We start from the raw sequence: 26,532 nt of genomic DNA on the forward strand, positions 1-26,532 counted from the left end.
GCCTCACCAAACTCCAGACCTTTCAACCAACTACCACTCCTTCGTTTGAATCATCATCTATCCACTACGATGATGACACGCGGACAGCTCTTTCTTTAAATGACTCTCTCCTCAATCAATTAATAGGTCCAAATTAACAGCCTGTCATCTAGGGTTTGAAAGGTGGTTGGTGGGATCAACAACCACGTTCTCAACGGGCATAACCACACAGTTTAAATGATTTCCTCCTGAAAGCAGAACGAAGGCATAACCAAATAATTTAACTGTTAATTTCGTTTATTGTAACCGTGTTTTAAATGTGTATAGCTGTTGGTCAAAAGAATTCTATATCTAGACATCATGAGAACAAAGTCCCAAAATTTCTCTCAGGATTGGACTAATTTTGCTAATAATCACTGTAACCCTTACACAGGCCGCATGACCCCTCGTGCAGCTAAAATCCTCCAACTCTGCAAACAATCGTTTTAGGACTATTTGGAGCCGATTGGAGCGATGCCAGTCCTCTGTTCCGGCAACTTTGAGAGAAGAAAGGGCGAGCCTGCGCTACTAGGAACAGGTCGCATGGATCCCCTCACGCAAGTGGCTGTAACTGAGCTCTCACCGCAGCATCCGTTGGAGCTGAATGACTTGCTGCTGCTGGTCGGGTGGCAGGGAACTCAGCTGCTCTGGTGTGAGGCTCAGCACTTGTTGCAGTAGGGCAGACTCCATCTCGGGAGGAAGCTGCACCTGCAAAAGAGATCAAAAAAGAAAAAGGCAAACAAAATAAAGGTCGAGGATAAAGGGAATTAAGATCATTGTTTGATCGACAACAATTCCTGTCTACCATCCTACAACAACAACAATAACAATCATAAGTCTTAAGTTGTCTACCAGACTGATTACCAAAATTAATCTATCAGAAATTAAGGCATGGACCTAGCGGAATAACATAAGAACGAGCGCTGCAGAGTATCTTATATGTACAAACATGATACGAGCTGGCTCCTGTACGTTTGGCAAAATGCAAGGAATTCTTGAGATTCATATCCAGAATCATTTCAACAAGGTACGTGCTGTGATAAGATATAATTAACCCGGTAAGAATGTACGCTTCAAAATTCTGCATTGCAGCAAGAACAAAGTGAAGCACATAAACAGTATTATTAACATTGGTGTGAGATCTATCCTAACTTCATATAGACTGTGAATAACCTAACTATTATCTTTATCTGAACAAGAAGGGGCACTCACAGAGAGAAGAAGAGAAAGGCTTGAACAACCCAGCAAAGCATATGAAACCTCAAAACTGTTGATGGTTTTCAACATAAGAATGGATGCCTGGTTGCGACCGGGAATAATTTTCTTTTTCAAAAAACTTTTCTAGCACCAGCACAGCAGCAACACGCACAACCAGGGAAAAGCTAGGTAATACAATGGCACTAAAACTGTGAATCTGACGTTTGCCAGAGTCCTATTATAGGCTGAAGGGAATTCAAGGTGGATGGGTCCAGCAATCCTAGCTTATGATAATTAATGTATACATGGACCACATTACAAAGGTAGTTGTATCATTATGTCAGAGTCATCAGCCACTTCATAGTGCCCGGTGCAGGGAAGAAGTCCAATATGGTTTCTGAATTCCTTGGCATTTGCTTTGGAAAACAAGGATACGACAGCATTCCTTGCTTAGTGATCAATCTTTACTTTTTGATGGATTTGAGACTTTCTTCTAAATTCGTCGTGTGAAGGCTTTCTTTCTTCCCACAATTCTCAAATTTCCAATCCATTGGAATGCTTTAGTCATATAAACTCTAGGCAAGGATATTTGAACTTGTTGTCAGGCCCTTATGCTTGACATCCAAGCCAATATAGGTCAACGCCTGTAACAAATAAAAGAATTACAATTATCTCTTGCTTTAAAGCCTCTATTCAACATATGCTATTGTCATGTAACCGGGTAAAAGGCAGGAAAGTCAATAGGCAAGAAGGGGTAATATGATTTGAATAAGGGGGCCCTATTGTAATAAGGGAAAAAGAGACAGTTATGTGTAGAAGATGTATAATTTGAATTTTAGTGCCAGTCCTTTCAAAATTGATATATAAGCCAAACCCCTCAACTAATTGAGGCATCAGTGAATACAATTGAATCATTCCCGCCTCTCTCTCGTTCTCTCTCTCTCTATTTATTCTCCTCTCTTGGAATTCTCAATTCTCCATTGATTAGGCAGAATTCCCCTTGTCAGAATCAAATTCTGACAAACTGGTATCAAAGCAAGGTCCCGAGCGCAAGACAAGATCCTCCTGATTTAACCATGGCTGATGAAACGAGGATGAATAAGATGGAGGCATAGCTTCAATAGATGTTGCCGACGGTAGCAAACATGTAGATCTAGATGGGAACACTTGAGAATTCGATGGTGGAAGGCAAGATTAAAAGTGCGATGAATAGGTGGCGTGAAGAAAGCAGGGAAAAGAATGCGAGGCTACAAGATCAAATGAGGGAGCAAGGTCAAATCCTAAGGGATCAAATGCAACAGTTTATGATGATGTTCACCAGCCAAACACAGGTAAGACTCTTTTTTGAATTCCCTCCTAGGGAGAGATCTAATCCAATATTACTTGGTCATGGAGTGAATCACCGATCCGAGGGATCGACTGAAATTGAGGTGGAACCTCAAGGAGTAGGGGAGAATGAAGGAGGAAGGAGGCATGGGAGTGTGATTGGTTCTAACCAGATCGGATTTCCAATGCCGAAGATGGAGATTCCCTTATTCAACGTCCATAATCCAAGATGGTGGGTGAGGCGTTGTGAACGTATGTTTAGCCGCTACAATGTGGTTGAACAACAGAAAGTGACATTGACAGCTGCCTATTTGAATAAAGCGAGAGACGCATGGTTTCAGGGATGGAGTAGGGTGAAGGAGAATTGCTCATAGGCAGAGTTCGTTGAGGATCTCTGCGATCGTTTTGGGGAAAGGAGAATGTTGGATGTTGTGGAGGAATTTAACAAATTGAGAAAGGAGGGAACGGTCTAGATCTATCAACAAAAATTCAAGGAGTTGAAAGCTCTAATGTTGATTTTGAGTCCCACCCTTACAGAAAGTTATTTCGTATCAAACTTCATTAGAGGCTTGAACAAGGAGTTACGTTCTATAGTCAAGATATTTCAACCTAAAACCATCAAGCAAGTTGCGGAGTGTGCAAAGTTACAAGAGCTAACCGTGGAGGCACTCATGAAGAAGTAAAGATGGACAGGGAAAGAGTTGCAAATTGGATCAGTATAACAGGGGAACAAGGGGTTGACTAGAGATAGTGGCAAATTGGTCAAGGGGGTAAGAGATTGACTCTCTCAACACCTACACAACAGATGGCCAATAAGTTGTTGGAATATGCTTCCGTTGCGAAGACAAATACTCCCCGGAGCACCAATGCAAACGTCAGCTACTATTACTAGAGGGAAATGAGGAGGAGGAAAAAGAAGGAGAAGAGGAAGACAGTTAGGGGGGATAAAGAAGAGGAAAAGAAGGTGGAGGTCTCATTACATGTGTTAAGGGGGCTAACTCACAGTAAGATCATAAAGGTGGAAGGAAGGGCTTGGGACAGTAGTTTGATGATACTAATCGATAGTGGAAGTACCCACAGTTTCCTAGATGAAGGAACTGTTAAGAAGCTGAAGTGCAGCCTCACGGGAACTCATCCCTTGTCAGTCACTATAGTTAATGGACAAAAGGTGTTATGGAAATCAGCTTGCATGGGGCTTCGTTGGCAGATGCAAGGAGAAGAGTTTGAAGCTGACTTACGACTACTAAAATTGGGAGGATGTGACATTGTCCTCGAAGTGAATTGAATGAAAGAGATAAGCCCCATTTGCTTTGATTTCAACAAGATGGAAGTAACATTTGAAAAGGAGGGTAGAAGGATGACTATTATAGGCAGTGCAAAAATAGGAATGTGTGTTGATCACAGGAAAGAAGCTATAGAAAATTTTCAAAAACAAGTGGTTACATGTAGCCCAATTATTTTCTATACATGCACTAGAGCAAGAGGAAGAAGATTCAGGTAGAGGAGGAGAACTAAAGTTGATCACTAAGGGCACTGCCCCAACTCCTTGGGAGGTAAACCAACTAGACTCTCTTGATTCACTCCTAGTTGAGTTTGGGGACTTGTTTGAGGAACCTAAGGCTCTACTACCAAAAGGACCCCTAGATCACACCATCAACCTCAAACCAAACACAGAACTTGTTAGCCTACGTTCTTATCGATACCCACCAAAACAAAAGACCAAAATAGAAAAGATGATCAAGGACATGTTACAAACGTTCATCATCAGACAAAGCCTAAGCCCATAAGCCTCTCCTTTACTCCTTGTCAAAAAGAAAGATGGAAGTTGGCGTTTTTGTGTCAATTACTGCCCACTCAATTCCCTCACTATCAAGAACAAATTTCTCATACCTATCATCAAAGATCTATTGGATGAATTACATGGAGCCATAGTATTCACCAAACTTGACCTACGTTTGAGATATCATCAGATACGCACGCATCCTAAAGACATTCACAAAACAGCATTCAAAAAATGCCCTTCGATTTGACCAACACCCTAGCAACCTTTCAAACCCTAATGAATCAAATAGTTGAACCATACCTCCACCAATTTATATTGGTATTCTTTGATGACACCCTGGTTTACAATCCTACTTTCTCCCAACATTTAGAGCACTTAAGAACCACATTACAAGTCCTTAAGCTCAACAAGTTGTTCATCAAGAAGTCTAAACAAGTCCTTAGGCTCAACAAGTTGTTCATCAAGAAATCTAAATGTGCATTTGCACAGACCCAAGTGGAGTACCAGAGCCATATAATATCAGGGACAGGAGTGAGCACAGATCCCAATAAGATCGCAACAATGACTGCATGGCCCCGACCTGCTAATGTGAGAGCCCTGAGGGGATTTCTAGGTCTCCCAGGTTACTATCGAAGATTTGGAAAGAACTATGGCATTATAATGACAAAACTATTAAAGAAAGAAGGGTTCCATTGGAGTAAAGATGCAAAGGAATCCTTCAAGCTACTTAAAAAAGCTATGAGTGAGGTTCCTACACTAAGTCTCCCAGACTTTAATCAACTGTTTGTGTTAGAGACTGATGCTTGCAATAATGGGGTAGGGGCAATATTGATGCAAGGAGACAGACCTCTAGCCTTCATTAGCCAAACTTTGGTTCCTAAACATTTGGGTCTCAGTGTGTATGATAAGGAGTTATTGGTTGTTCTTATAGCCATGAAGAAATGGAGACATTACTTAGAAGGGGGAAAATTCATCATAAGAATGGATCATGAGAGCTTAAAGTTCCTACTGCAGCAGAAACTTTACACTCATCTACAGAGGAAAGATATGTCAAAATTAATGGGACTTGATTATGTGATCCAATACAAGAAGAGACACAAACGAGGCAAGTGACACCCTCTCACGATGTTTTGCGGAAGGGACATCCGCAACCATCATCTCTCACTCTAAATTGGTACCTAGAGGTGTCATCCAGTTGTGACAAGGGAGAATGGACTAAGGAGCTCATGGAGTAGTTAATTCTTGATCCCTCTAGCAGACAAGGATACACACTTGGCAATGGTTTGATCAGGTATAAAGAGAGGTTGGTGATCGGGGATAGTGACTCCATCAAGAAAAGGATATTGCAAGCCTTACACGATTCCCCAATTGGGGGACATTCTAGGGTACAAAACACCTATTGCAGAATTAAACAGCTTTTCTATTGGCCTAAGTTGAAGAAGACAGTTACGGAATATGTTATGACATGTGATGTCTGCAACAGATGTAAGCATGAGAATATACACCCTCCTAGCCTATTGCAACCATTACCCATACCAAAACAGGCGTGGACCCACATCAATATGGATTTTGTGGAAGGCTTGCCTAAGTTCGAGGGAAGGGATTGTATCCTAATGGTGGTTGATAGATCGACAAGGTATGCCCATTTTCTCAGCTTGACCCCCTTCACAGCCCAAGAGGTGGCTACAGTATTTTTAGACCAAGTGGGGAAGTTGCATAGGATGCCCCAAACGATTGTCTCAGACAGAAACAAAATTTTTACAAGTTTATTGTGGAAGGAGTTAATAAAGTCCTTGGGAACACACTTGCACGTGTCCTTAGACTACCATTCGGAGACAAATGAGTAGATTGAGCGAGTGAATCAATGCTTGGAAACATATTTGAGGTGTATGTGTTTTGTGCATCCAACTAGGTGGCAAAAATGGCTACCCTTTGCCCAATGGTGGTACAATTTCAACCACCATACTGCCCTAAAGATGACCTCATTCGAGGCCCTATATGGGTACAAACCCACATTATTACCAATAGGAAGGGAAACAACATATGTGGATACCTACTTGCATCAGAGGCAACAAGTGATGCTTACTTTAAAGGAGGAGTTAGCCAACGCACAGAACCGGATGAAACAATTTGCAAACAAAAGGAGAAGTGAAAGGGCATTCTCAGTGGGAGACAAGGTGTATCTGAAGTTAAGGCAAGCTCAATTTAAGACTTTATCCCCAACACGAGTTACTAAGCTCAGCCCAAATTCTATGGTCCTATGAAGTAACAGCTCAAGTAGGAAAGGCTACCTATAGACTACAACTTCTAGAAGGATCCAACATCCATCCAGTGTTTCATGTGTCCCTACTCAAGTACTCTACCAGAAACAACTCAGTGAGCTCTACTCTACCCCCGACATCCCAAGGAGTTCAACAAGAAGTTGAGCCTATAGTCATTATGGGTAAGCAGGTCATATACAAATAGGGAGCACCAATCACACAAGTGCTAGTCCGTTGGTCTAATCTACACCCAAAAAATAATACATGGGAATACTTACCTGATCTCCTAAAACAATTTCCCAAGGCAGTATGCTTACTCTAACCTTCTTGGGGACAAGCAAGGTTTCAAGCGGGGGGTAATTATCATGTAACCGGGTAAAAGGCGGGAAAGCCAATAGGCGAGCAGGGGTAATATGAATTGAATCAAGGGGCCCTATTGTAATAAGGGAAAAGGAGACAGTTATGTAGTAGTGTGTAGAAGGTGTATGATTTGAATTTTGGCTCCAATCCTTTCAGGATCGGTAATTGAGGCATCGGTGAATACAATTGAATCATTCCCGCCTCTCTCTCTCTCTCTATTCTATTAGTTCTTCTCTCTCTATTTCTTCTCTTCTCTCTAAGAATTCTCAATTCTCCATTGATTAAGGGAGAATTCCTCTTGTCAGAATCAGAACCTGACAGCTATCTCATGCAGCTCTTCTCATTACCATACGGTTCAATAGCCATGCAATATCAACAATGTGTCCACTAAGGTTAACCAGGAAATCCGTTATCATGTTATTAAACACAGAAGATGTTACTTAATTCTCCATTCCAACAGGGTGAAGTAATGTTGTGAACATGTTGAAGGATTTAATCTTCCAGTCAAACGAAGTGAGTGTCAAGGCAGTAAAAACTTTGCAATTACAGTATCACCACTTTGAACATTCATCAGGCCCCTGGGAATTAGCAACAAGAAGTTTAATGGGGATGACCATTTTGTTATTGTCGGAACACAAACAAAATGAATAGTGAGTTTATGAGTCAGGTTAAATTAAATGGGCATCAACTACCAATGTCAGAATGGAAAGAACTGAACCTGAGGAACTTGCTTCTGAGAGTTTCGAGCCACTTCTGCTTGGGGAATTTGGTGCACAGATGAGGCAATATTGGAGACCTGGGATTGTCTGGATACAGAAATTGGCACATTTACAACATCCTTGTTTATCATAGGAGGAATACCCGATGGTGAGGCACCAGACTGTTGTTAAAAAAGAAGGAAAACAGAAAATTAGTTCAGCAATCAAATTAACCAACATACTTGAAGTACCTCTAGCCTTTAATTTATTTATTTATTTTTTTCCCGCCCGGGCGGGGGGGGGGGGGGTGTTGCACATTGTTGCTGCAAAAGTAGAAGAAACAATGATGACCATAAAAACCATAAGCATGCATTTCAACTTATCTCAATCCTGTAAAGAATGGACTACACATTCTTATCTACCTTAACATGCTCATATTGCTTTGAATCCCAAATTCCAATGTAAGATCAATTTCAAAGTTATGAATGCAAGAATATTTGTCTGGGGAAAATTGAAAAAAGTCAATCAACAGTGTCTATTGTAACCTATGGGCAATGGCAAGCCATGCTTGCAAGAGTACTCTTCTAGTAGAAGATATACAGAATCTAAATTTTATAGATTATTTAGGAATTCCAAGCATAGCTTCAACTGCAGCTACTTGTATTTTTCATTCCTAATGAGGCCACTATTGACATGAGAAGTCTGCACCTGAAAGTTCTGATCTGGTAATGGAGGACGAGTAGAAAGGGGAGGCTGAAAAAGAGCATTTGGGGTAACCTGCTGACCGTTATGCCCTATATTAGCAGCTCCGACCTGTCCTCGTTGTTGAAAGAAAGGCAATTGTATTTGCTGTTTCATAGAAGATGAAGTTGCCCCCGGCATAAGTTGTCTCAGATGCATATCACTCAGGGCTGGGCGCATTGATGGACCTGTTGAAATTCCAGATTGACCAGGCACTGGGTGTTGTTCCAAAATTTGGTTCTGGGCTGGCTGTGGAAGTTGACTTTGAGGCTGATGAGTCAAAGATTTCATATGCACAGAAGATGGTTGGGCTTCTTGTACTCTGGGCATCACCCCAATCTGCATCCTGTTTTGTGCAAGAGGAGGTAGTCCAGGAAAATTTGGACCTGATGGTTGCTGACTCTGTTGCCCATCCTGTGATAGAGGTTGCCCTGGCAGACCAGAAACCTGCCGAATATTTGATGTCTGCAACTGGAAAATTTGAACACAAGTAAAATGTCTTCATGTCAGACAATGTCAACCATTAGTAAATGAAAAACAGTAGTTCAGTACAATCTTTTTGAGGCAACTAAACAAACCATTTTTGAGGTAACGATTCCTAGCATGATCTCTGCCTGAAATTAGAGTAGGAATAAAAAAAAGTAAGTTGTTGCAGATGAGGTGGTCATAAGTAAATCACAATGAATAAGGAATGAAGGTACAAGAAAATTAAGCTGTAGAAACTATAGACCTTGGCCAGCCAGAAAACATTGAACTTAAAAATTCAATAAAGTTCCAAATAAAGTTCACAATATGTCAGGATAATTGAAGGAGAGTATCACTTCATACTTCCAAATGCAGGTAATGTGATGACAACCAAAAACACTAAGCCTTAATCCCACTAGGCATCGTCAGTTACATGGACTCTAGTTTACCAATCATCTCTATCTAACCCTATCTCCTGTAAGGTTACCATCTAAGAGTTCCCCACCAAAATATTTTGTCTTCCTCTACCTCTTTTACAACAAATTTCTTAATTTCCAACTGCTCATCTCACAAGTGCATATGTTGGTCTTCTTCTAACATATCCAAACTATTTTAAAAAAATCTAGCTCATCAAATTTTCAATTTATGCCACTTGTTACAAATAACCCCATTCCTAATTTTTGTCTTTTCTTGCATAGTTATACACCTACCATAACATTCTCAACTTATTATATAATTGGTTCCCAACACTACCCAACATTTCATGTCACACAACAGAGCTAGTCTTATACTTGTCCAATAAAAATTTTCTCTTCTAGTTTTAAACTATTTAAAATTGTATAAATTGCTGAAAGCACTTTTTTTACATTAACTGTCCTATTTTGAGTTTGTGATTAACATCCTTAAAATCTGTCTTTTTGAACAATTGATTTTAGATATTTGAATTGATATTATCTTAGAATAACTTGATCTTTAAATCTCACCACATTATTATACTTCTATTTAAACTGTAACTTACATTTCATATATTCGCATTTCAACATGCTCAACCTTAAGCCTTTAAGTTCCAAAAGTTCAAGGTGTGCCTCTACAACTCACGCTCATTATTCATGGCTTTGGTTTCTTATCCACCAAAAATAATATCATCTGCAAATAACACACCAAGGCACCACTTCTCCATAATGTCACATGATGACACCACCAATAAAGCAGAATAAACTGGAGAAGTGAAGTGGAGAGAGAACTCAAATGACTCCCATTGTATGGAACAAGGAAAATACCATTGTAAGTTGGTCAACAAAAGGCCGGATATGCCTTCTAATTCTGTTAATTATTTTCACCAGAAGGCCAGGAACAAGAAAATTTTAATGACCAGGAAAGAAACCCAAGATAGATAAGCATGTCTAACGTAACAACAGGAATGGGCCTAGAAGCAATATAAGAACAATGATGAAAGCATTTTTCCTACGCATTCAAATGTTGCAGAAATGCTTACATCCACCTGAGCTTTTTCCTCCACTTTTGGCATCACTAAATGTTTAGTCCTGTCACACAGTGGACCATATAGTTCCTTTTCTACAGACGGGGTTGGATGGAGAACATTGTCCACAATTAATATTGAAACTAAAAGAGGGACAATTACAAACCTACCTGAGGTTTGGCATAATATTCACTTTCCATTTATCTTACTGTTAACCTTACAAAAACATACTTAAAACCATTTTTAACCTAACAAAGACCAATTTCAGGTCTAGATCTTTGTGGAGGAAAATTCTGTAAAAATAGTCAACACACTTCCCAAAGGTAGAGATAAGTGTGGGAAAAGTAGATAAGTGTGGGAAAAGTCGCAAGTCTAAAGAAAAAAATTATTTGAGCAATTTTTAAGTATCTAAAACTGTCCCCTCCTATAGTTGACTTTTTTATATCTAAAACCTCTCAAATGATTTTTCTTAGACTTGCAACTTTACCAACACTTTCTTTCCCATTGGAAAGTGTATCAACTATTTTTATGGAATTTTCCGGCATGAAAATTTAGACCTTAGGTAGGTCTCTATTAGGTTAAAAATGGTTCCAATAGGTTTCTGTAAGGTTAACAGTAAGTTTAATGGAAAATGAATATTATGGCAAACCTCATGAATGTTTCTATAAAGGTCATTTACCAAAAAGAAGACCCAACTACAGCAGTTTTCAGTTTTGGACCCAACTTCTAATTTTTTTCAAATAAATGTTGAGCGTTCAATTGATTTTAATTACGGATTAGTTACCGCCTATTTTTATTGTTAAAAATGATGATGTGGCATCTTAGTATGAGAGGAGATGGATGATGTGACATCCCTCAGTAAGAGAGAGAAAGGGTGTGAAACTTAGGAAGATAACCCTATCTTTTAATATGTATATACAATATATTAAACTCATAGACTATACACCTATATATATACAAAATACGAGCCATGGACCACGGGCTCTAACATAAGATTAACCCTAGGTGTACTATATAAATATAACTATATAATTCAACACTCCTCCTCAAGCTGGAGCATATATATCATATGCACTAAGCTTGCTACAAATATACTCAATTCAAGAACCCCTGAGAGATTTAGTGAAAACATCTGCTAACTAATTATTGGAATTGACAAAATCTATAGTAATACAGTCAGATAAAATCTTCTCTCGGATGAAGTGACAATCTATCTCGAGAATCTACCCAATCAGTATTAGAATATCCGAATACTTGAGAATGACCTCTGTCCTCATACAATAATCCTCTACCTTAACTCCCTTAATATACCTGAGAATCCAGACTACCGCATCCCAATGGCTATCGCAAGGAGACTGTAAAAATTGACTGACAACACTGATTGAGAAAGAAATATCCGGGCGAGTGATAGTGAAATAATTAAGTTTTCTGACTAGCCTGCAGTATCTCCCAGGATTAGCAAGAGGCTCCCCCTATCCTGGTAAGAGCTTTATATTAAGATCCATAGGAGAATCTATAGGTTTACAATCAAGCATCCTAGTTTCTTCCAAAATGTCTAACACATACTTTCATTGAGAGATAACAATACTAGAACTGGATTGAGCAACTTCTATACCAAGAAAGTATTTAAGTAACCACAAGTCCTTAGTCTGAAAATAATGAAAAAGATGTTTCTTCAACTGAACAATACCATCCTGATCATCACCTGTAATAACAAAATCATCCACATAGACAACCAAGTACATACACCTCCCCTGTGATGTGTGTTTATAAAAAATCGAATGATCAGACTCACTACGAGTCATACAAGTCTTGAATGACAATACTGAAACGACCAAACTAGGCTCGAAGAGACTGCTTCAACCCATATAGTAAGCGACGGAGTTTACAAACCAGCCTAGACTCCTCCTGAGCAACAAACTCAGGAGGTTGCTCCATATAAATCTCCTCCTGAAGCTCACCATGTAAAAAGACATTCTTAATGTCCAGCTGATACAACGGTCAGTGGCGCATAGCTGCTATAGAGAGAAACAAAAGCACAGAGGACATCTTAGAAACAGGGAAAAAAGTGTCACCATAGTCAAGACCATAAACCTGAGTATACCCCTTGGCAACCAAACGGGCCTTAAGGCGATCAACCTGCCCATCAGGACCCACCTTGACAGTATAGATCCATCAACACCCGACAAGAGATTTCCCTAGGGGTAAAGAAACCAAATCCCAAATACCATTGGAATGCAAAGCAATCATCTCATCTACCATTGCTTGTCGCCACCCCGAATCAGAAAGTGCCTCACTAACAATCTTAGATACTGAAACAGAGGATAAGGAAGACATAAAAGCACAAAAAGGAGACGAGAGATGGTGATAGCTAAAAAAATTATAAATAAGGTGAGGATTGCGAGAAGAACGGGTACCTTTCCGAAGGGCAATAGGAAGCAGATCCTTAAAAGACAGGACCGCAGCAAATGGAGAGACTAGAGCAGGATGTGAGGCAGCAGGAGTCGCTGAAGTAGTAGGAGACACTGGAAAAGGTGCAGGAACAATATCTCCACCGAGAGGAGACCGAGGTTGATGACGCCGATGATAAACCTACAATGGGGTAGAAGAAAGAATAGGGAGAATAGGAGCAGGAGGACTTGCGGGAAGAGGGATTGCCTCAGAAATGGGTTGACACTCGAAATGAGGCGAAGAGTAGAAAAGAGATGACTCAAAAAAGGTAACATCCGCCGAAAGAAAATAACAACGGATGTCAGGAGAATAACACCGATAACCCTTCTGAAGGGGAGAGTAACCAAGAAAAATGCACTTGATGGACCGAGCAGACAATTTATCTTGACTTGGAGACAGGTTATGGACAAAGTAAGTGCAACCAAAGACACAGGGAGGAAGAATTTATAATGGTTGATCAGGAAACAAGAGAGATTGAGGAATCTGGTGTTGAAGAACCGAGGAGGGCATCCTGTTAATGAGATAGCAAGCAACGAGGACAGCTTCAGCCCAAAAGCGAAAGGGGACATGATGATGTAGAAGAAGAGTGCGAGCAGTTTCAATCAAATGTCTATTTTTATGCTCAGCAACCCCATTCTGTTGTGGTGTATATGCACAAGGCGACTGATACAAGATCCCCTGAGAAGACATAAAGGTAGTAAAGGAAATAGAAAAATACTCAGGGACATTGTCACTACGCAATACTTGAACGGAGTTATGAAATTGCGTTTTGATTTCAGCATAAAAGGATTCAAAAATTGAAAATAACTCAAAACGATTTTTCATTAAATATAACCATGTGCAACGAGAATAATCGTCGATAAACGTTACAAAATATTAAAAACCCAAAACAGACACGACATGACTAGGACCCCAGACATCGGAATGAACTAAAGCAAACGGGGACACAACCCGATAATTGACATGCTTTGGAAAAGAAGTGCGAGACTGTTTTCCAAGTTGACAAGACTCACAATGAAAAGACAACAAACTAGACAAACTGGGGACCATCTTCTGAAACTTAGCCAAACTAGGATATCTCAAACAATTGTAGAGAAGAGCAGGAAACTCAGTCACCAAGCAAGCAATAGGAGATGCAGGAAGGTTAAGATAATAGAGACCCTGCGACTCACATCCGACACCAATCATATGTCCCATACTGCGATCCTAGATGGTAACAGAATGATCATCAAATGTGATAGAACAATTTAAGGCACGCGTAAGTTTACTAACAGAGACAAGATTAAAGGGACAATGAGGAAGATAAAGAACAAAATCTAAAGGCAGAAAAGGTAAGGGGAGAAGGTAAGGGTTTGGCAGTGCCAACAGCATTAGCAACTGCTTTAGACCCATTGGCTAATGTTACAGAAGGTAAAGAAATAGAATTAGTAAAATGAGAGAACAAATGGGGATTACCAGAGATATGGTTAGAAGCACCTGAGTCCAAGACTCATGGTCCTAAAGAGGATGATTGAGCGAGACAAGCAATAGAATCACCAGAGTGGGCGATAGAAGCAACTGTGGATGAGGATTGTTGGGACGTCTTATACTTGAGATACTCATCATAGTCAGCCCCAATGAGAAGGACATATTGCAGCGGATGACCATCAAATGACTCAGATCAAGAACCATCAGCATGAGCAACATTAACATGAGGAGGGCGGCCATGCAACTTATAACATTGTTCCTTAGTATGCCCCCACTTGTGACAATAGTTACACTTGGAGTGTTTGCCCCGATTACCACGATCTCCTCCCTGTTCGCTACTACTCTGAACCTGTGAAGCCATAACTGAATAATCACTTGCAGAAAAGGGAGGCACTGTAGGAACAGATGAAACTCGAAGAAGACAAGAATACACTTCATCCATAGTAGGTACAGTAGGACTAGCAAGAATCTGATCACAAACAAGAGCAAGCTCAAGACCAATGGCAGCAAAAGTATACACCATGAAGAACTTATCCCGCTGAGCTAGATCCTCTACAGCAATCTTACCAGCAAGTAACAAGGAGTTAAATTCAGCTTTAATAGAGGTCATCCGACCAAGAAAATCAGGAAGAGTCAAACCCTGCTGTCGTAAACTGAGCAAATTAAACACCATTGAATACAGGCGTTGAATGTCATTAGTGTATAATGCCTTGGCCTAAGCCCACAATTCACAGCACGTGGTATAGTTAGTATAGATCAGATGAAAAGAAAAATCAATTGACTGCCACAGGAGACTGCACAACAGAGCATCAGCTCTCTGCCACTTAGTTTTATTTGTGGTCACATTCTCGGCCTTGATAGTTAGATGATCCTGTAAACCTTGACCCATACACCATAGTTCAACTGCCTTGGACCAAGAGATATAATTGGAACTGTCTATCAACTTCTCAGTAGCAATGGCTGGAGAGGGAGCGAAATACCAGAGAATGAGCTAGATTTACTGGTACCAGCAATGTTGGACAAAAATGAGCCCTACAAGATCAACAGATCTGAAACAAAAGGGGTTAAATAAGTCAAAAAGAAAGGTTGGATGATCCAACACAAAGAATGAAGCGTGGAGGCGCGTTGGAGCGACGGCAGACAACGGATGCCGATGACCAACAACGATGCATGGCAACGGATGGCGATGAAACCACCGGGATTGGAATGGACTGAAAGAGGCAAGTCCAATGGTGAAGACGGGGTTGCGATCGGAGCACTGGAGAAAGAGATTGGAGCAAAAACGTCTCCGTGAATAGTGCGAGAGAGACGACGTGTGGGGACGGCAACGGCGATGGGCCTCCGGGGGTCGATAAATCGGAGGCCAGCGAACACAACAGTTGTGGCTGTGCACGTGATCGGTGGTCAGACGGTGAAGAACCGCTGTAGACCAGTAGCGCGAGCGGCGGGAACGCAGTGGGCGACGACGACAGTCGCACGGCAAGTTGCAACTGTCGGTGGCGACGCGACCGACGGTGGTCGTCGATGATATGGGCGGCAACGCGAGTTTGTATGGTGGTGGCTAGGGTTTGTATTTTGGCTCTGATACCATGCGAAACTTAGGAAGAAAACCCTAACTTTTAATATCTATATCAAATATATTAAACTCATAGACTATACACCTATACAACAACAATAACATATCCAGCCTTCATCCCACTATGTGGGGTCGGCTACATGAATTCTAGACTTTTATGTGGGTTACACACCAATAGATAATTTGTCTAGAATTCATATTTGGATCCGACTAGATTTTACGCTAATTGTCGGCTACCTGACGCAACCCTCCTCCTTTATCCCGAGCTTGGGACCGACAGTGGATAACATCCCCTAGCGGAGTAAAAATGAAATGAAGTTTCAACACCATCTTCATATGAAGAAGTTTCATGAGATGGTGATGAATGAAGATAATTGATATAGACTATACACCTATATATATACAAAATACAACGGACCAAGGGCTCCAACATAAGATTAACCCTAGGTATATTATATAAATATAACCATATAACTCAACAAAGGGAAACCAGAATAGATAGATAGATAGATATGTAGGTATGTAGATAGGTAGATAGATCAATGGTTACTAGATTTCTTCTCCAGCAACGGCATCTTTCGCCATCAGCCCCCCCCCCCCCCCACCCATCTGTCTTTCTCAGGTGTCCATAAAAATTGATTGCTTTACTTCTTAATTAAGTGGGTCAATCACTTCGATAGGGATTTCATTTCAAACCAATTTAAACTCAAGCACAGTGAAAAGTGAAATCAAAACAGAAAGGGTTCTTAAACTGACACTTTTGAGGGCATGAGTGGTGGGCAAGGCAGCAAGCTGGTAGCAGGTGAAGAGCTCTGAGGTGGCAATGCACATGACCGGAGGGGCGTGTTTCGCACCCTTTGGCAAGAACAGAATAACACATGGCCTTGTAGATCCATTGCGGATACTGCACCATATATGGCTTAACCTAGCTTTTGGTTGATTTCTCCAATCAGTGTTGTCCAGTAGGTTCAAAGATTGAATTCATTGGAAACTAAGGCAAAGGAAGAAGAAGAGGAAGAAACAGAACATGGAATTTTGGGCTGCAAAAGTTGCAGTCTCATGCCCAGATAGAGCTAAGGAGACAAAGCTGCCACCATTGAAATAGCCATCTTTACTTTCTCTCTATATTGCCACCAGTTTCTGTATGCACACACACACATATATTTTGAAAACAGGGTGTTTGACAATTGGAAGATTAAATTGGCAATCTCTGTAACACTGGTAGTGGGATTGAAGAAGACCACAGCAACATTGCAAGAAGCCCATGCTGCTGCTGCTGCTTTTTATGTAGAGAACCAGCGATGTTGCTGTTTAAATGGGATCAGCCCATCTTGGTAGGAGAAAGCCCCCTGTTGTTCGGACGGTGGCCCTTCCTGACAGTGAGAAAATTTAAGAGGGGGAGGAGAGAGGAAACCGATTCTGGAGCACCAAGAAAGACAAAGAGGGGGAGAGACATAGAAGATGGGGCAGCTGATGCAGAAGACAGTGTCTCCAGAGGAGAAACCCAGTGACCATAGCCAATCTCTCTCTCTCTCTCTCTCTACCAATCTGTTTCCCCTTCTCTCTCTTACTAAGATGCCACATCATCCATCTCTCTCCTACCTAAGATGCAACATCAGGAGTCCATAATTGAAATCAATTGAAAGTTCAATACAAATACTGAAAAAATTAGAAGTTGAGCCCAAAATTGAAAACTTGAGTGAAGTTGAATCTTTTTTGGTAATTAACCATTTTTGTAAAAATCCCAAACTAAAAAGCATAAGGAGATGACATTTAACAAGTTCCCATGCTAATCTATGATTTCTGACACGAGTTGCCATCAGTGCTTTGCTTTTATTATGAACTCATAATCCATATATACCCCTACCAGGTTTGGACAAGATGCTGCTGAAAAATGAGCAAGGTTTGGCTCATTTAGATCTGTCTTGATTTCTTCCTTTCTTGCTAAAAAAAGCCACACAATATTTGGCTTATATAGAAATGAAATTTGATACCCATAATTCTTCACCAACCTCATCAAGCAGAACCTCATTACAAAAGGCTTCATTTTCAAATATCTCTTTTGTATTTTAATAAAATATATTCTTACTAAGATCCAGACATCACATACAGAAATTAACTGGAACAGGAAACTTTCTATATGAATAATTAATACCAGTTGTCAAATGGAAACTTCAACACCAAGAACTCCATACCATCCCTTACATGTTGTAGGAGACCACCCATCTCATAAGCAAGCACATAATATGTTCAAAGGCATGGGCTTAACATATAGAAAGTTCCCTTATTGAAGACTTGTGATGTGTAAATTTTAGTGTGACAAAAAAGCCTCCCTATTCAAATTTGAGAAAACATCAAACGGCAGATAATAACCTGGAAAAGAGCTTTAGGCAACTGCGGGCATGCAAGCAATAACTGACGAGCTTGTTCCTTATTTTGTGTAGCTATTACCTGTCATCAAAATGGAAATAACTATTCCATATAATGTGAATTATTCTTAAAGGCAGCTTTGGATACTCGTGAAATGCTAACCTTGAGCTCAGACATGACCTCATTTAGCTGGTTTCTTGACATTTTGGCCAGATGAAGGGTTAAAGGATCACTGAAAAGTCCGGGCTGACCCTGCAAACCATTTTGACTCAACTCCCTACTAACCTGAACACCTCCAAGTGTTCCTGCCATCACAGATGCAGCGGCCATAGCTACTTGGAGACCAATTGGCTGGTCGAAACCAGAATCCCCAATAATTGCTGGACCACCTAATTGTTTCTGCAGGTCTGTATTATATCCGCAAGGAAAAGAAAAATAATTCTAGACCATATTAATACAAAAGAGAAAATCAAAACATTGCTCAGGAGAAGAAAGGGAACCAACCAGCATTTGCCACCATCCCAGGCCCAGCACGACCCTGCAAAAATGCACCAGTTCTCTACTAAATTCCCAATAGCATATGGCAGTTGATACCTCTTATTACTCAATGTCCCAATTCAGAACATGCCAAAGAGTATATAACATCAAAGACCAAGCACTATAAAAATTTCCACAAAGAAGATACTTCCAAATTGTGCCTCTCCTTTTATTAGCATCAATTTGCTAAAGATAACTGGTAACTTAGGTTTGGAGACTACAAGTAAGGAAGTTGGAGTAATTTGTTGATCAAGCTTACCATCTTAAGAGAATTACAACACAAATAAACTACAATGTTGCTAAAGGTCCAAAATGTGCAGGAAAAATTAAGTTTGAAGTTCATAAGTTTTTGAATTTAAAATTTAAAATGCAGCAAAAGTATTTCCCTTCACTTAATTCAAGATTTAACAATTTCCTTTAAAGAAAAATAAAAAATAATAATACAATAATACAGAAAACTAAAAATTTATAAAACTTTACATTAATTTGTTTCATTTCATGAGCAAGGGAATTGATATAGCTAAGGGCATTTGACCGCCTCTAGTAATTACACAGCAATTTTACTAAATATTCTCACTACAACAACAACATATATAGTCTTTATCCCACTATGTGGGATCGGCTACATGAATTCTAGACTTCCATGTATTTATGTTTTTTGTTATATCTTCATTTAGGCCCATACACTTCATATCAAACTCTAATGTCTCTCTCAAAATTTTCTTGGGTCTGCCTCTACCTCTTTTTTTGACTAATTGTTCCATTTCATCAACTCTCCTCACAGGAGCATCTCTTGGTCTTCTTCTCACATGACCAAACTATCTTAGTCTAGTCTCTCTCATCTTCTCCTCGATTGCCACTACTCCTAGCTTATTACAAATAACCTCATTTCTAATTTTATCTTTTCTTGTATGGCCACAGATCCATTTTAGCATCATAATCTCCGCTACGCTCGTCTTTTGCTCATGTTAGTATTTGACTACCCAACATTCTGAGCCATACAACAAGACTGGTCTTATAGCTGTCCTATAAAATTTTCCTTTCAATTTTAATGGGATTTTACCATCATATAACACCCTCGATGCATTTCCCCATTTTAGCCAACCTGCCTTAATTTAATGCATGACATCCTCGTGAATTTCTTCATCTTTTTGAATCACTGATCCCAAATATCAAAAATGGTCTTTTCTTTATAAGATTTGATCTTCCAATTTTATTATAACATTCTCCACTCTTGTATTCTTACTAAATTTACATTCCATATATTCTATTTTTCCTTCTACTTAATTTAAATCCCTTAGATTCTAAATTATTTCTCCACAACTCAAGTTTAGTGTTCACTCCCTCTTTTGTTTCATCCACCAACACTATGTCATCTGCAAATAGCATACACCATAGCACATCTGTCTAAATGTGTTTAGTGAGTTCATCCATTACTAAAGCAAATAAGTATGGACTTAGTGCAGAACCTTGATGCAGTCCCATTGTAATTTTAAACGATTCGGTATTCCCTCCGCATGCTCTGACCTTTGTCTCTGCACCGTGATACATGTCATAGGGCTTGTATATAGGCTGTTCGGACTCCTTTCTTCTCTAAAACCCTCCATAATACTTCTCTAGGGACCCTATCATGAGTCTTTTCTAAATCTATAAACACCAGATACAGGTCCTTCTGATGATCCCGATACCTTTCTATTAGGAGCCTCAGTAGGTATATAGCTTCCATTGTTGACCTACCAAGCATGAAACCAAACTGATTTTCCGAAACATTTGTTTCTTTTCTGAGCCTCTGCTAATTCTTCTATAATTTTCACAGTTTTAAATATCTCCTTTGTTCTTATATATAAGAACCAAAGTACTCTTCCTCCACTCATCTGACATCTTTTTTGATTTAAGGATCGCGTTAAATAATTTCGTTAGCCAGGAGATGCCCTCTTCTCCCAAGCATTTTCATGCTTCTATTGGTATATTATCCGGTCCCACCGCCATATGATTTTTCATCTTTTTTAATGCTTGTCTTATTTCATTTAAACTTATGCATCGATAAAATGTATAGCTCACGTTCCCTTCGAAGTTACTAAGATGTCCCAACCTAACTCTTGTGTCCCCACCATCATTGAATAATTTTGTGAAATACTTTTTCCATCTCTCCTTAATCTTACCCTCATTCACTAATACATTTTGGTTTTCATCTTTTATGCATTTTACTTGGTTTAGATCCCTTATTTTTCTTTCTCTTGTTTTAGCTATTCTTTCTCTTGTTTTAGCCAATTTATATATATCCCTTTCTCCATCTTTTGTATCAAGTCATTTATATAGATTCTCATGTGGTTTTGACCTTGCTTCACTAACAACTCTTTCTACACAGCAATTTTTGGTCTAAGAGTTTGCACAGAATTGCCAAAGTCAAGAAGGAAGAGAGGTCAGGCAATCCAGAGAGAGAACAGTAGTGGAGAATTTGAGTTGGAGTAGCTGAGAACTTTAGAAGTATGTTGCAGTTGGAGGTCTAGACACCATATTTATAACTGACTTATCAGGTCAAAGAGCGAGCATCTAAGACGTGTGATCATGGATAATGGCCTGAAACTTCCCTGGCAGGGTGACTACACCTGGATGGAGGAGAATTGTCAGCTATTCTTTGTTTTTGTATACTCTCTTTCTCTACTAACCATACAAGATGAGAAATAAAGAATCTGTCTTTGAAGAACCCTCGACTCCAATCTTGAACAACCCTTGACTCCAATCTTCATTCCACAAAACCCATTAAGTCCCACACAAAAAAGATCCTAAGTTTGCCTGAGCCTAGGTTGTTGAAGGCACCAGCACTATTGCAATCATTATGTAGGAGCCAATGGGGGACGCATAGCATGCATGTGGAGTAGCAAATAGGAGTGGCCTCAAGGAGCCATGCATGGAGATCAAATTGAAAGGTGGCAAATAGTAAGGCTAGGGAAAATACAACTGAAGATAAATCATTTAAATTATTGCTTTGAGAGAAAGAAAGCCCAAAACCAAGAGGTGAGGTTGTATGCCAGTTTACTTACTCTTTGGATAAACAACATTTTATTCATGCTTAAACAGTAACATCTATACAATAAGCAATTTGATAGATAAAATTATTTCCCAAGTTTTTGCTTTTGTTGCAGTAGATTATTTCTCAGGGGTTGACCCCATTAGGCTTCAAGTTATCCTAGGACCAAAACATCAACTCCACAAACTGTAAGAGATTTGGATCAATGGGTGAGAATAAGCAAGGAATATCTGTTACACAAACAAAAGCTCCCAAAATTAGATATAATCCTCAATGAAGGTGTGCAGCTGTTTAGAAAAGTTCTTCACATTTGGTAGATTGGGAGGATTAACCTGGAGAAAGAGGAGATTGATATGACTTAACATGAATTTGTGGTCAGCTATTTCATCTTTTCTTTTAAGATTCAAAAGCTTGTGCTGCCAAACCTGTGGCAATTCCTAGCAATTTTCACTTTTTTTTATTCTATAAAATTGATACTACAGTAACACAACTCGAGCCAGGAAAGGAATATGATCCGTTATACCTCCAACAAATGTCCTGGTAAAACATCATTGTATCACTTGATCGAGATTGAATCTCATATAGGCAAAAGAATTAACAGTTACAAAAATCACTTTTCTGTGAATTCAATGTTATTACCTAGTCCTTAAGTCCAGGTCAAACTGTAAAGCAGTTTCAAAGCGGTATACCAGAACCTATTCATTCATCCAAAAACCTCCATAAGCACTGAACAATTTGTACGGTCTCTCCACAGGCCATAATGGAAACATGTGATCAACCATGTCTCTTACATGAAATCCAACAAAACCATCCATCCAGTTATCAATTCCCTAACTTGGTGCAAACTGCTATATTAAATCTTATGCAGGTACACATGTTTAGGTAACGTGTTCCCTAAATAGACTCAACATTGTGAATCCCTCAACCAAGCACATTAGAAACCAGATCCAGTTATGATCAATGTATCAAATTCAAAGGCAACAACAAAGATTTCAGATACTGAAAAACAGTTATAAATTCATAAGGAGAAATCAGTTGTGCCCCGCAAAATAGACAATCATAACTGTCAGAAATCTTGGTGAGAGCACTAGCAGCTCTCTGAGCAATTTCTAAATTTATCGTGAAAATGAAGGCAGTCAAGGGCTTTATATTTGGTTCTCAACAATCTGAAGCTTCAACCATATGTGGAAAACTTTGCTACCATAAACTAGGTATTTTGGACTATCTAATTAGAATTTGGATTCATACAACACAAAATGATATACAGGGACTATAACCTAAACAATGATGACACAAAAGAACTACCTCAAGATTTTCCACATCATAGAAGTGAAGAAGTTACATCTAGGGTTACTAATTTGTAATTCATCTGCCATCTTAGAACCATAAAAAGGAAGTACTCAATTTAAAGTAAACAAAAAGATATCTATACCATGGTTAGAATATGATAACAGTGATGATAGTGATGGTGGTGATAATGACAATACAAATTTGTTGTCTTACGAGAAATCATTATGTTTTACCTGTTCACGATTTCTGTCAGAATTTTTGTCATTTTCAGCAAAATCAACTCGTAATTGCCGGCCATTGATCTCATACCCCTGAAGATTACGACGAGCACTTAAAGCTGTCTCTTCATCCTTGTATTCACAAAATCCATAACCTTTTGGTTTCCCAGATTCTCTATCAATAACTAATCTGAATGAGAGTAAGAGGGCCAATCATACATGCAAATCAGTCTCGTGCAAAGGAAAATAGAAATAGACAAACAAAATATATATGCTTTCCAATCAAAAAAGAAAAAAGGATTCCCTAAATGTGTTGTCACATAACCAGGCATTTTCCACTACCACAAGATGGAAGGAAACAAATTAATTTTGTTGACTAAATAGCTTTGAGGGAAGGGGCTGTTAAATAACAGAGATGGGGGACTTCCATTGACCATCCCCACAAAGATAGAAATCAGAAAATATCCTGCTGCAGAACTCAAAACCCTTACTGCATCTCCTAATGAGAAAAATGCTGTCAAGTTATTAGATCAGTGAGGCAGTACAGGCCTCCACTGGCAATCAGATGTGTATCAGGTCATTAACGCATCTCCATCATAGCCATTTGCATTGCTATAATCTTATAAGCTTCTGCTCATACCTACCTTTGAACCCTTTACCCCATGTAGGTGCAAAGAATTGGAGCCTACAAAAAACCAAGGAAGCTAGGTTGAATCTTACAGACTACATCATGCTTTTTATAGAGCCCTACCAAAGATAAAAGGATGTCTGATTTGACCAGACCCATTATCTAACAAGGTTCTGGTATATTGAACTCATAAACTATAAGTCAGCAGGGTGCTCTTCTTCATGAAAATAATGGAGAAGTAGCTGTCACACTATATCTGCTAGACTGTTGTCCAAACCCATTATATAATAGGACCCTGGTATATTGAGCTCATACACTATTAGTGACGCAGCGTGTAGCGCGTGTGTGAAAAAAACACACCAAAATAAACCTTTGAAAAAATAAACTTCAATAGTCGAAGCTTGGCTTTCAAGAAGACGCAAAAACAAGACTGTTTTGCTAAGAAAACCCAAATAGGTTGTTGAAATTTGATTGAGAAAAACTTGATTACAAACTCTAGATCCTAGGCATATTTATAGTATTTGGCTAATCCAAATCCATCTAACATTTGGAAACAAAATCCAACTAAAATCCTAATAAAAATAAAATCTTAATCCAACATGAAGTAGAATCCTAAATTAAGTAGAAACATGAAGTAAAATCCTAAATCAAGTAGAATCATGAAGTAAAATCCTAAATCAAGTAGAAACATGAAGTAGAATCCTAAATTAAGTAGAATTCTAAAACTTAAGAAGTATTAAAATATTGTTCCAGCGCTACTATTCCAGTGATACTGTTCTGGTTTGGTCGGGTCGAACTTGGACCAGGTCTTGATTGGTGACTGCATCAATTAGTCAGCAGAGTACCCCTTCTTCATGAAGAAAATGGTGAAGCATCTGTTATGGTGTATCCACTAGATGCTCATGTCAGCAAAGTTGCAGAATTGTTATACGTGGTGGTACTAAAGAATTCTTATTGTTGGCCACACAACTTCAGGATCTTGCTTTTGGTTATTTAGCACCTATGTAGCATGGTCACAGACATGGGGACATGATATTTTTCAAAAAAGAAGGATACAACATGGTCAAGACACATTAATTAACAAAACAATTTTTCATATTTTTAAAGCATAACAAGGTATCAAAACTATATTCCAAAGTTATAAATATGCATTAAAATTCATAAGCTAAAATTCCAGTCTTTGTCCCTCACAATCCAGTTGATGTTTAAAGAGCTAGAGGAGAGAAGCATGAAGGGTATAAAAAATGAGCAATCATGCAATCAAAAGCAAGATCCTGAAGTCATGCAATGAAAACAATCATGCAATTACCAAGTCGGAAAACTGAAGAGTCAAAAGAAAACCCCTACTTTTTAGTCTTCAATGTGTCCTCATAAGGGATGCACTTGTCCCCTTCACCTCCTCTTAAAAAAATTTAAGAAATTATTTGCCACACTGTGTGGGTGTGTCCAATATGTATCAGAGATCGGCAACACAGGTACAGCAACCCCTAGGAAGTGCCGGTTCTTTATAGTTTAGCACTAGCAAAATAAGGATATAAAAACTTGACAACTGAAGCATGTCTCTACCTACAATGGAAACGCTGTTGCCCATCTAGCGTTTATGCATTGATTCACACAACAACATTTACAGAGGAAGAAAGTTTCTTATACAGCCAAGCACATTCTATACATACAAAAAGCAGATAATGGAAAATGGTCCTTTGTGTTTTCAGTGAGTTGGAGCCTTAATCTTATGCGGGAAAGATATTCTCCAAAAACTGCCTGGAGGGTCCAGTTAGCACAGCAGCCCCATCCTTAGTATATATCCTTGCACAAATAACCCACCCAACCCACGAACCCCTTACTTTGAGTGCCATTTTCCCTTAAACTCCAGTGTATATGCCACTCCCAACTTGTCAAATTTAAGTAACTGTTACTATAACTTCAGGAATCTTAGCAATAATATTCAAAAATCGATTGATTGATGGGGATAGATGATCAGCTACCCTCCTTAACCGACTTTAACATCTGCCAGTAGCCCTCCTCCAGACCCCCCCACATAACAGACAGAGCTATAATAACTGTGCTGATACTGAAGGGATCAAATTCTAGGGTTCAAATTAATAGTTAGCTTCGCAAAAACTTCACCTGAAGGATACAACAGGCCCAACCTCCTCGCAAATTTGTATAAGCTGCTCTTCGGTGGCGTCATAAGGTATATTTCCAACTGGGTCACCGAATTAAACCAAACGAACGTCAGAAAACCAAGGCTAAATCCAATCGCTAATTACTCTTATATCACATCAGATACATAAGAAAATAAATCGAAACTCCGAATTCTTTTTTCTTGCAATTTCCCTAGTTCTATCACTGGCCAACGGAGCTCAACTTAATCACATCTAAACAGAAAGCGACAGAGTTGTGGACAAACCGAAAACGCAACGGTGCTGAGAAGTGGCCATGGTTCATGAGAAAAAGGCGAAGCTTTGGCCCAGCTTTATCTTCGTCTTCTTCCTCCTCGGCATCGCTATCGTTCTTCTTCTCCAGTCCCCAATTCTACGGCGCGTCCGAGATTCACTGTGAGTATATAGGGAGGAGGGGATTTGGAAATGCGCAGACCAGCAGAGGCAGTTCCGAACCAAAATTCCAAACCATC

General features: G+C 39.4%; 1 protein-coding gene across 3 annotated transcripts; it reads right to left on the minus strand.

The window, feature by feature from the left end:
* Window positions 1–247: 247 nt before the first annotated feature.
* Window positions 248–26,532, minus strand: LOC127799343 (cleavage stimulating factor 64). 3 transcript variants are annotated; one of them, XM_052333288.1, is made up of 10 exons: window positions 26,308–26,532; window positions 26,025–26,103; window positions 23,285–23,459; window positions 18,698–18,731; window positions 18,356–18,582; window positions 18,197–18,274; window positions 8,963–8,998; window positions 8,352–8,855; window positions 7,664–7,825; window positions 248–726 (listed from the first exon to the last, which is right to left on the minus strand). In XM_052333288.1, exons 1-10 carry the CDS (start codon window positions 26,336–26,338, stop codon window positions 598–600), a joined length of 1,455 nt encoding a protein of 484 aa, XP_052189248.1. In that variant the 5' UTR covers window positions 26,339–26,532; the 3' UTR covers window positions 248–597. The 3 variants fall into 3 exon arrangements, with proteins under 3 accessions (XP_052189248.1, XP_052189249.1, XP_052189247.1); XM_052333289.1 differs by having other exon boundaries at window positions 8,421–8,855; window positions 18,356–18,600; XM_052333287.1 differs by having other exon boundaries at window positions 18,356–18,600.

This window comes from Diospyros lotus, chromosome 4 (assembly GCF_014633365.1).
Source record: "Diospyros lotus cultivar Yz01 chromosome 4, ASM1463336v1, whole genome shotgun sequence".
NCBI classification, from domain to species: Eukaryota; Viridiplantae; Streptophyta; class Magnoliopsida; order Ericales; family Ebenaceae; genus Diospyros; species Diospyros lotus.